Source organism: Anopheles moucheti, chromosome 3 (genome assembly GCF_943734755.1).
Source record: "Anopheles moucheti chromosome 3, idAnoMoucSN_F20_07, whole genome shotgun sequence".
Taxonomy (NCBI): domain Eukaryota; kingdom Metazoa; phylum Arthropoda; class Insecta; order Diptera; family Culicidae; genus Anopheles; species Anopheles moucheti.
In genome coordinates, this window is record NC_069141.1 from 19,381,644 (window position 1) to 19,394,276 (window position 12,633).

The 12,633-nt window shown below is 42.0% G+C and overlaps 1 protein-coding gene across 1 annotated transcript in view; it reads left to right on the plus strand.

The window, feature by feature from the left end:
- The first annotated feature begins 11,051 nt into the window (after nt 1-11,051).
- LOC128305318 (protein held out wings) overlaps nt 11,052-12,633 on the plus strand; it is a 33,913-nt gene continuing 32,331 nt past the window's right edge. Inside the window, exon 1 of the mRNA XM_053042706.1 lies at nt 11,052-11,069. Within this exon, the coding sequence (XP_052898666.1) occupies nt 11,052-11,069 (18 nt within the window). The remainder of the gene's footprint in view (nt 11,070-12,633) is intronic.

Consider the following 12,633-nt stretch of genomic DNA (forward strand, 5'->3'; position numbering starts at 1 on the left):
TTATTTGTTTATCTGTTTTATTTTTCATATTTCTTTCTTCCTGTTTGTTATTCACTTTATTGCTTAATGAATTTTATATTTTGTTTTATTGGATTTTATTATATTTTGTTATTGTTCTAATTAATGTAGAGCGTGTGTTTCATACTTTACTACATACTTGCCGAGCTTTTACAATAAATTTATTTTCATAATAAATTCACCATAAAATTACGATAATTCGCTGTCAGCTACAATTGCAGCATTGCGATCGTACGACCATTCCAAACGTCATCGGACCAAGTTTGCTGTCGCCCTCATGTGTGTCCGGTACTTTGTGTCCATTCGGTAAATACGACCGGATTGCAACACGCACACGTGTGTGGGTGCGGATGGATATGAAGACATTTTTAAAAGCGTTTTTAATGCCTCCGAATGTTTCCACTGACCCAGGATCAATCAGGTCGGCGGCTTAAAATCCATCCCAAAGTGAGTCATTTCACACTCGGTCTTGCTGTATTAAAACCATCCGCCATCCGTGATGAGCATATGTGTGCGGCACGGGCCTTTTTACACCATTTTGTTCCATTTTCGGTTTCAACAATTGCTCCGTTTCGATTGCTTTAGTTGCCTTAAAGGGTGGGGCAATTAAGATAAATTGTCTGGCTATCTTATTACCGGGAATTAATCTTTAAACCGCAACAATTCACCACCACCAATGGTGAAATATTTTGGGACGAATGAATCTTAATAATACACACACTGGGTGGGTGGAAGATTGCATTCGGTCATGCGATCTTGCGATCTTGCTTTGAAAATGGTATTTTTGTTCGCTCTTTACTATGCTCACACATTGAAGATCTCGGCCTTTTGGGAAGATGATTTATGCTTCAAGAAGCGGCTCGAACTGCATTCGAGACCCCGATAACCTTCAAACTAATCTTCATGACTGATAGAGAGTTGATCGGTAGATACACGCTCACCATCTAATAGGCGTGCGGCTGCCGAAAATATTGTGAATGAAAGACGCAAGATAAATTTAACGCTTGAATTCACAACTGAAGAATGTTCCCAAAAGTTCAAGGCATGATTGGGAAACTTTACTCACAGTAAGCAAACAACAACGAAGAGCGGGAGAATAAAAAAAGTGCAATAAAACTGTAAAGATCACATTGCAGCACAAACACTAATCGTCCAAACACGCCTGTAACAACTTAATTCTTCGCCACCGAGCGGAATTACCCAATCTATCGGCTATTGATATTCTTAATAGCATTTCGTTCCGGATACAATTCGGTTTTAACTTACCCACCCCGGACGGTAATCAATATTCATTTGCAATCGCTAAATGCGGAGGGATTTCGTAACCTTTCGTCCTACGATCGCGCCCATATTACGTGCGGCAATCTCTCACGTTGCTGCCATAAAAGGAATGCTCTAACACAGATCAGGGAACCGGTTGCCGTGAATCATAATAGGTGTATGAGCACCGGCGCACCGCTGCTGACAGCTGATTTGATTCTAATATCTTGCTCGTTAAATTTGGTACCATTAAATCAAGCTCCTTGTTAGTTTGAAGTTGACAATTTATTTGACCAAATCGGTATTTTATCAGATCCGTACGATCCGAGTGACAGTGATCGTTTCATTTAAAATTTTTGTTACATTTTAAGTAAGCTTTGCTATGATGGAATGTTTCTTTGGAATGAACCTGAGTGATCTTTAGTAATGTTCGCAATATAACAGTTATGTTCCAAAAGACGACATACTTCACACGCTTCAAAGCCGTCATTCAATTGTGTAGAATTGGCAGACCCTTCTTCGATGGTATAACGATTTGCAGACATGTGTTTATCAGTTTCATTGCGCTTCGCACTAATCAGCAGATCAGCATCGGTAGAAAGTGAATCTGCTTCAGCAGATGGTGATGTCGGTGCGTGCGTTGCGTACTGAGCTGGCAACATAAACGACAAACAAACACTAAACGCCCCACAATGTGTAAAAAGAAATGGGAACCATGCGGAACTCGTAATACAGTTGTGACGATTGTCCCTATCTTCATTGACAACGCTACCCCACTGACCCGCCACATATCCGTTTGAATCTTATACAATGTACTGACTGAGCAGGGCTCTGCAGTGTTGGGAACAGAAAACATTACATTACAGTGTGTACCTACTTTTAATGTCACCAGCAAGTTGAGGTTTACTTTAGAATAACTTATAAATTTCTATTTCTTCAACGTTAATTTTATAATGTTGTAATTACTAAGCTTTTGTTATTTATCCTCTTGATAATTATTTTCCCTTAAAGAAAGTGAAAATTGACGGTGATTGTAAGCGGAATTAATATTCCACAGCAAGTGGTAAAAACCGACAGTGACCGACCAACCCCAGGACCGAAGCGCAACTCTCTCATTACGCACGGGGGTACGTGGGCACGAACCGTACGCATCGTGGTGGTCGTTGTGCGAATTAAAAGTACGAATCACCCTGTGGAATGCACAAAATTGAAGCATTCCAACTGTACCAACAGACAGACAACCGCCGACGGTAATGGCAACAGCAACATTGCGCCTTAAGACCACTGGCCCGATCTCATGCTGCTTCTCCGTCCCGGTTTTTGGACTGCCCCACAGTACGTAATTGACGTGTAATCGTGGAACCAAAGCGGCAGGAGGATCCGGGCGCAGTGATCAAAAGTAAAAGCTGCATAAATTGTGCGGCGACGCTTTATGACCGATTCGCCACTACAGATGACGCCAGCGAGATATGCTATTTAAATCGAGAGAGTGTACTGGAAATGGGTTGGGGATGCACGGGGGATGAGACATCGTTTGTTCCCCAGCGTTTATTTTCCGCACTCACACGTTGGACGCTTCCGCAATCGGGCAGCAATACTGGCAAATCATTGTGTTGTTGTGTTGGCCCATTTCGCGACCGGCTCCGCGTGGTTAACGATGGCGCTTGCATGCACAGGAAGGAACAGGAGGAAGGAAGGAGTGGGGAAAATAGTTTCCAACGACAATGGAGGATCACTTTCTTGTGTGCCAATGTGCGTTTCGTGTTTAGAGGATTACTAGCGTAGCTGAAACGAAGACTTGACTCGATTTGCATGCCAGTGCAGCTGCAGCAGAGAAAGGTTGATTACAATTTAATGCGCGAATTAGGAGAAAATGTGTAGATTTGAACTGTTATGCTGTAGGAAAGGATAAAAATGAGATAAAATTAAATAAAAAAAAGGTTAAATACTCCATTTTGCTAACTTTGCTTACAGTAGGTACAATATTTGTTGTTTCAAGATTCGATTATATTAGAACTTTTTAAATTGTTTAATTATTTATTTGAATAGGTTTCCTTGTCTGCTTATGAAAATTCCTACCTTTCCATAGTCACGTAAAGATGCAAACTCCACCTCTTGCTATTCTTGACGACTCCATGTACAGACTATATGGATCTGATTGTTCGGATTCTTGCTTAGGACATCATTCAACTCACTGAGAAGTATAATTAAATGCAATGTCATGCAATGAGCAGAAACATTTCCTAATATTGTGATAAGACAATATGCTGGCCAGTCCCCAAGCATTTATCACTAAATCCGGAATTTTGTTGATGCTCATATTTGTTGTGAAGCAGTGAATTTTTTCTATTACTGCATAGGTAGAGTGTAGAGTCACTTTGGAGTTTTGTCTCTTTAATTTCTAATACTAGGGTTGATACCGCCTGGACATCTATTCATCTGCTAGATTCATGAAAGTCAATTATGCCTATGACATCAGCGAATTCTAGAAGATAGTTGCCGAAGATTCCACCCCCTATTGTTGACTGACGCTTACTGGAACGGCGTTGTTAAGAAGATTTGAAGTATATGTGATCGTCATAGAAGAACCAAACAGAAACAATCCCTTCTATGGACCTTCCTTATAATTGTACGACTTTAAGCAAACCTCAAGAGTCAATATCAGTGGACCAACAGTCAACAGTCAACAAGAGAGAACAATCGAACCAATATCGTATCGTATACCTGTTTGGCGCCTGTTGATATCCATCTGGTTTTGACCTACCCTACTATGAACATATGCTTCAACATTGCATGATAATTTGACGATCGAATGTCCCAAAGCCGTTGGCACTAGATGATCAAAAACATACTCAAGTTAAAAAGATGTTATCACATTTTGTACCATAGAATTGTCCGTAATTTTTGATAAAAAGTACATTTCAAAAAGATTTCCTTCTCCAACCTTCTGAGCGCTTCTGATTGCTTTCCATTACTCATAGAAGTATCGTGCTCGTGTGCTCACGGGTGTCGTGTAAGGGCTGCCATGCTTGTGGGTGTGATTGTATTAGCACAGCACATTCCCTGCCCGCCAGGTCTCCCACAAGGGGTGCACATTACAAACGCAAATAGCCAGCAGTCCAGTGTGGAATGACGCCGAACGCCGGTAGGGCTTACATCGGCGAGACACACGAAAAAAAAAACCGTCATCCAGGCTTCTAGCTGCCCGTCGATCAATACGCTTAGCTCGTGCACAAACAGGGTGCTCCAAAAGCTTATTAATCTTTTCCCAATCCTTGAGACGCGACAATATCTGTGCTTCTTCCAAAACCCCGAATTCATACCGCAATCGATGGCCACGCGGGGTCTCCGTCATCGCTCGCTGGAGATGTCGCAGCTAAGCAAGACGTCAAACAAGTCGCGTTTGTACAAATAGAGTGAGCGCGCGCGCACGGTGCGTGAGCCTGCCTGAATGGGATTCCTCATTAGGAATTCAAATCAGCGTTAGGTTTTTGCTTTCGATTTTTTTCTCTGTTGATGTTGAAGTGATCCTGTCACCAGTGCTGACTGTCATCGACAATCGACCAAGACGTTTGCTCACATTTCTGCTTTTTTTTTGGTTTATTGGTTTATTTCCGTCTTTATACCTTCTCTCTCGTTTTGCTTCCTTAAAAATTTTAAACACAAACAAACGTTGCATAAATGGCGAAGCGATAATGCTCGATAAAGGAAGGCAAAACTTGCCTCGCCGGCATCTTTTCCAACCGTCTAATGGATCATTCCATAAAATGACATTTCACACTAAGCATTTATGAATTTGCATCCACCCTGCAGTGTACTGGTGACGGGGAGAAGGCTATTCATAATGAATTGTCCCAACTTTAAACACGTCTCATGTGCCTGGTAAGGGTTTTTGGATGGAAAAGATTCCAGAAAGTACGTAAATACCCGGTAAGGTATCGAAACCGGAATGAATGGTTTTGGCGTAGGAAGTAGCGGTGGACCCTGAACTGGTTGAGTTCGTTTAACGTATTCGTTTCATTGACAGATAATCATGACATCATCGCACAGCAAACAGGCAGCAGCTTTATTGCAGAATTTGGGAGTTTTGAACTCGTCTTTCACTAGGGTGACAAAATAAAAAAGAATGCCATTAGATGCTGTTTTGGCTAATGCCTTTTGAAATGAAGTTCTTTTCTGAGCCATAAAAGCAAAAATAAACACTGTGCTATCAATATTATGAGATGTTCTTGAAGATCTATTGCGAGCTCAGTGAGCTATTTTGTCTTCTAAAGGGAAATTATGTGAGATAAAGAATAATTTATCTTTCATTGATCTTCTCGTTGGTAATTGTTGTACCAAAATTTGTTTCAAAATGTTATAAATAAAATCATATAATTTTTTTTTTTTTCATGATTGTTTGACGAAAATTTATCTTAAATGAGATCGAACGATTACACTCCAAGCGGACACAATTCATAAACACTGACACCACCCTCAAGAATCCTACTCTGCAGAGGGGAAACGAAAAAGTGCTTACTCGATCGATGCTAGATCTAATTTTGGAATACCGCTCTTCCACCCTTGGAAGCCAGCTTGGCAGGTCCAGGTTACTGCCTCCCTCAGGTTATAATACGGTGTGCCGTAAACGAGGAGAGCTTCTAGCCAATTGATGTATTCGAATCTACTTAACTCATATCAATGAAACAAATGTTGAGTTGTGTAGCAAATATGTAATGTTATTTAAGTAATGTGATCTTCATGAATGAAAATATTTCCTAGAATTTTAATTGAAGCACAAAAAAACAGAACATCGCATAGAATTGTTTCACCAAACATACTGGAAATGGGCGTATTGCTTTGCCTTTCAAAATAAATCACCGTTGGCGCCCACCCCCGCGGTTCGCACACACCGCAAAACCGACAGTTTTAGCAGAAAGACATTAAGCATCTTCGCATTCATTAACGCTGCTGCTGCTGCTGCTGCTGTGGCGGCGGATATGTTTTCGGTGCACGTACGATCCGATGACGAACTATCGCGGCCCATCCCGAGTGGCGTAATTGAAATGCGCGCAATGCATCTGCAACCATATGGACGAATTATGATGGTGATGCATATTGCACGGGTTACGCATGAGGCGTACTGTTTATGTAGATGCTTCCCGTCATCCGACACCGTACACAAACAGCTTCCGAACCGCCGCGCTGCCAGCAGCAGTCCCTTTTGCCGGTTGCATGTTTGAAAAAGCAATATGGGATGGAAAAAAAGAACAACATAAATACACTGTACGATGAGTGCAAAACAAGTAAAAAAAAGCATACACATACACACTTGTAGGTAAAGGAGCCGCTTGTGGGTGTTGGGTGAAAGAAATTGCATAACGATCCGTTTCCGGCAAACGTAATATTTGCCAAGCTTATTAATTATTTTATGAGCTTGCTTCTGTTTTTTTTTCCGCCTCACTGTTCGTTGCTCAATCGCACACCGGTTCGTATGTAAACCGAATCGTAAATTACATTTTATGGTTCTCGAAGTGAAGGACTGGTGTAAACCTTGCGCATGGACGCTAGGTAGGACAGTTAGAATGTTGAATGTTAATTTACGTTCTGTAAACATTGTCAAACGAATTTACAATCTGTTAGAATATCGTTTCGGGTTGAAATGTTGCTATAAACCTTTTCCTTGATTAGATCTCATTTGCATTCGGTTATGAAGTGAAGTTTGGTAAGGTGCATCTGTTTCGTTTCAAGGCGACTAATATACTCCCTTGTTGGCGGATCAATCTTATTTCGGCTTTGGACTGTTATTTTTCCTTGCCCAGTAGAGATTTTGTATTAAAAATTCAGATTACAGTTAGAGTGCTTTCGTTGATCTGTTTTAGAATAGATTAAACAAATTTATGATAAAATAGGTTTTTAAAAGATCTATTTATTATTTATCCAATTATTAACATTTTTCTTTTGAGTCTTTTGGCCCGTAATAATTTGGGGATTTAATTCAACCGTTCGTCGCTTATAACCATTCAAGTCTCCATATTGTCCTTAAGTGTAAAATAGTGTTTAATTTGGTTATCCTTGCTTAGCCTCGTTGGAAAAAAAATTAAATATAAAAATTATAAAATTTACTATCTTCTAGCACTCGGGACACGATCTCCATCGCGGGATGCTGCACCCTGTTCCGTTCTTCATCGTTAAACCGAGCTGTACTGTGTACCGGAGGGGTGGGTTCGAAAGGCAACGACGGTAAGACGATGGAAAAACATATCGTCCCAGCGAAGAAATGATACATCCAGCCGCGTACGTATGCCGTGTTGTCGCGGCACGGCATGCCACGATGTATGTATTTCTGGGATATTTTTAGCATACACGCTACACATCTTTGCGCTGAACCCGATTCCAATGGAAACCGAAATGCATAAACAGAAGCCAAACGAAACGAAAAGTAATGTGCGCCCCAGAGCGCTGAAGTAAGAAGGAAAGTTTACCGAAGAAAACGGACACACATACAGCGAGAGAGCACACGGTAACAACAACAAGAAAAGCAACCACATGTGTAGCGAGCTGTACCGAAAGGAGATGTTTACGCACGGTGTGTACCGTTGAAAGTGAGGAAAGTTAAAGATCTTCCAGCACTCCCCGTTCCGTGCATGATCAGCAAACGCACGTCCCGGTTCTTTTCCACCTTCGAGCGTGCTTTTCTTTCCGTACGCTTAATTCCTTTTCCAGACCCGGATGCTCGGCTTGGTGTTGGTGTTGGCCACAATGTTTTCTTCTTCGTTATCCGAGATCCTCGGCACTCGGACTCGGATAAAAATCGGTACGGTTTGGCTGTTATTAATGGCCCTCGTCCCATCCTTGCTTGTTGCACCGCAACACAATGCCTCATGGTGACGCGACGTTACGTACAAGGGCTGCGTAAGCGCGAGGAACTGGAACTGGAATTAATTGCCCAAGGGGTAGCACCAGGATCAAGCGCAAGATTCCACTTGTCCCTTCGATTCACGGGACCGGGAACGCTCGGTTTCAGGTGTGCCGCAATCGGTGGGAAAAAGAAAGGTCAGTCAGTGCGTGTACATGTGAGCGTGTCTGTATGGAAGTATGTGTGTGTTTGTTTTTTTTTTCTCTTGCTGGAGATCTCCTCCACCCAGGTTATGTTGTGAGAATCAAGTTTAAAGATCCGTACACCGGGAGGGACGCCAATTCCATTTTCCACCGAGCACACCGAACACAACCGAGTACCCTTTTTTGTTAGGGTCCTTCGCCCCGCGTTCTGCTCGCTCAGGTGAATTCGGTTCACAGCTTTACACGCCTCAAAGCGTTTCTTTTTCCGGCTTGTTTTATGCCCATCAGCCCGGGCAGCGAAAGGTCAGGGAAAAGTCCTTACGAATTCCGCGACGTGCAAAGGAATAAATCGACGCTTTGTGCTTTAGGGGAGGGTTTCTTTTTATTTAGATTGGTTTTGTTTATTCAGTTGTTTAGCTTATCGAAATGATCTTCTGTTGTGAGATGTTTAAAGATTGTTCATAAATATGCTACCAACTACTTCTTAACATATATTAAGTATTTTTAAAAACACCGTAACATTTCATCACGAGAAAATTTTTGTGTTTTTTAACAAAACTTGAATAAATTATTTTAAAAGTTGTTTAAATAAAGTGTACAATAACCAAATAAATGAAATAATGCAAAATTCAATTAAGAAATCTAAAATAAACAATAAAATAGACATAAATCATGATAAAATTGTTCAAAAATTATGAGCCAAACATTGAACAGAAGCGTGTTTGATTCGTGTTGAGTTGGTATGTTTTGGGTTACAACCTCGTCAGTTTTAAGTGAATTGTTTAGAAATTTGTAGCCGATTTATAAGATCGTTCGATCTTTGAGAAAATAAAAATAAAAATAAAAATAAACGATTTTGTGGAAATTGCCTACAATTTATCTCTCCACGCAAGTTTGTTTCTTAAAGTATGTTTTTATTAATATCAAACTATTAAATTAACATTTAATTAGTCTATTGGTTTTTATTTTACAACTTATACTTTTGTGTCCGAATTGAATTCCAATGTTTTAATAGTATTTTATGGAAGTAATGACAATATTCACACGGTCGGACTGTTACAAATTCCGACATGCTGGCTGGCAATTTCCATTCAAACCACAAGATCAGAGGGTATTAGGCCCATCCAAAAAGGATTGAAAAATATATGTCGCCACCAAAATAAAACTCCTTTCCGATGTTTATGGGACGCTTTTGAAAAATTACTAAATAAAAAAAACAACATCATTTCTTCGCTAGATCCAATCAAAATGGTTTGCCTCACCTTACACACCGCTGATTGACGGTTCGCAACTTCAACTCGCTCGAGCGTAGTAAAGCATAGATAAACTATGTCATGGTCCTAAAGCCACCCACTTCCGTACTCCTAAACAACCCCCACGAGTTCGCGAGTTCGGTGGAGAAGTTGGGGGGAGGGGGTGGGGGGAGGGACGTGATAACTAATGTGTTGTTTATTGTTTTGCTTTTCACTTTTTACTTACCGCTTCCCACATGCATACGCACGCACAAAGGGTCACCCGATTCGGATTTCGATCCGGAAGAAACCGATCTGGGGGAGGGCCAGAGGGAGGACCCAGTTTCCAGTTCCAGAGGAGGGCAGATTTTGTTTTGTTTGGTTTTGTTTTGTTTGCCAGTGATTTTATTTCGTGCGCGGGACGGTTTCACCTTCGTTACATATTTTATGCACATTTTATACCGCTTGATTGGCTTTTGCGCCCGAATGGAGCAATCGAGTGTGGGGCGGCTGTGTGGGCCATTAGTGTGGGTGTGCGTGTGTGTGTGTTTGTGCGTGATTGTTTGTGGGTAGGCTCATATATGCACCATCTATGCGCGTACGGCTCACCTTTTGGGTGTGGGTGTCACGGACCGAAGAATTGTTTTGGGGTCGGCTTTTTGTTTCGTTACTGTGTTTTTCCCCCCTCGAGTTCATAGCTGTTTCGCTTGTCGTTGTTATTTGTTGTCCAATTCCACACACACACACACACACACTCCCTATTGCGGAGGGTGGGAGGGTAGGGCGTGAAGGATTGCTCATTTATTTACACATGGGCGAATCGTGCGACAAAAATAAAGCGACTCCAAACCGGCGTTGCACGGTACTGGCGGATGTTGGGAATGTGCGGGAGGCTTAGGAACGCCGAAAGTGCATCCATGCATCAATCCACCATTGCAACGTGCGGGCATGCGTACCATGGCGAACCACTTTCCCGAACAGACAAAACATAACGTACCGGGCGCAGCGTATCGGCAGCGCGGCACGGTGACATTCCGATAGGAAGCGAACGTGGAGCGCATCCGTCACGCCGGTACCGTACCGGATCGAATTTGGATTGCGATCGTACCGCCGGTACGCTCCCATCCGGATTCCGGTCAGCGGTTGCGTGTTTGCTTTGTGTTTTATTTAAATTCTCCTAACAGCCTTCGATGGCGTTTCGCATGCGTTCTCCCGGGTTTCGGGTCCCGTACGCCCGGAGCCCCCGATGGATCGGAGCTCACCGTCGAAAGTTTAATCTTCCCTGTCCGATGAAACCATTAGCGTGATCGTGTAGCCCTGGACTGGTCTGCGATTAACCCATAAATGTACGACTGTCACTAAAAGAAACATGGACAAAAATATTATAATCAGGTTTATATCAAAGGCCTGGAAGATTTCACACATGTTTCGTCGTGTTCGAGCATTACAAATGTCATGTTTATTTGTTTTGAGCATTTTATGAGTGCAATCGTAAAATATATGTGCGATACTAGTGCCGTCTTTGAACTACAGTGCGTAAGAAAACTAAAAGGCTAAATATAAATTTAAAAAATAAATTAAAAACGATTAAATTAAAACGAAATAAATAAACCAACATAAATCCCAACATGGAAAGAATTTTGACATGTGATATACTTTGTAGTTACAAAGAGTAAAATATTATTGCAATCGAACTAATAAACATTACTTCTTTCAGTGACTGTATCGTTGACTTATTACATAGTAGAAAAGGATCCTGATGAAGGATTTCGGGAGCAATATTTTAATAGCTGGTTTTATTATTATTTATAAGCCTTATAAGACTTACACACTTGGTTTATAGCAATTAAAACATTTTTTCATAACAAACATTTCATAACTTCGCTTCTCGTAACTTATGCAATAAAATAGTCGATTGTATTGTTGCATAATTTTTTTAAATCCATATAAAAATATCTAAATAACGTACAGCACACTTAATGCAGCGTTGCCAATCAAGGGTTAACGCTGTAAACTTACCTCTTGAACATATTGTATGCAAAATAAGTCACAAATCCAAATCGAAGGCTTAATCGCGGTCGGTATGTGTGTGCGAGCGACCAACCGCGAGTGGCATGGCATGCCGGAGATGATTGGTTTCGCGAGCATACCCACCGAAAGGCATACATCGCAGCTTTTTGCCACCATCTGGTGGCCGTTTGGCCTGAAATGGGCTCTTCCGGAATTCGCCCGCCGGCCATCTTACTACCTCCGGTTGCTCTCGGGGTGAAATGCATGGCTGCCACCGTTTCCGATCAACTTCCCACCGGACAACATTGCCAGGAGCGAAGAAACGGCCCACCAGGGCCTCTAGATCAATCACCGCACAGCTGATGTTGCGCGGGTTGAGCTTTGTGTTTCCCAACGAGCTTACCAGCCATGGGGGACTATGATGCGGGGGACGAAGCCAATTTCCTTCTTGCTGCCACCGGTCGCTGGGTCATCTGAATTGTGCGCTCGCACTGCGCCTGGTTTGTTGCCTTGTTTCATCGGCATCGTTTGATGTTCATTCGCGATGATGCGATCCGCACATGCACATAGACCTACTTGCAAAACCCCGAGACAGTTGCGCGAAGAAGCAGGACAGTACGGCTAATTGAAATGCAAATGATCGCACCAGCTTTGATCGCGGCAACGTTACCGATCTACGGTTGCGAATGGTTTGTTTGTTGTCCCCAGGATAAATAGCTGCCGGTGACGCCAAGTGCCGCACGAGTGACAAAATGTATTAGGATGACCTTTTAGTGATAGTGATTTGAGGGCGATTGGCGGATCGTAATGGGGTTTGTAACGATAAAGAAGGCGAACTATGTCGCTCGCATGTATGCAGATACGTTTGAAAAAATCTATTACTAAAACCTTGTTAAAAATATAATTCCCAACCTCTTGGACACAGACAACTGAATATGTTCTGTTTGAATATTTCGTTAGTAACCAAAGTCCGTGTAAAATGTTCCACAATTCTCACGATCAAAATAATTGCAATCATTAGCCCATAAATATGCAGGAATCATCCCTCGAATCAGTAGAGACACGCGACCCC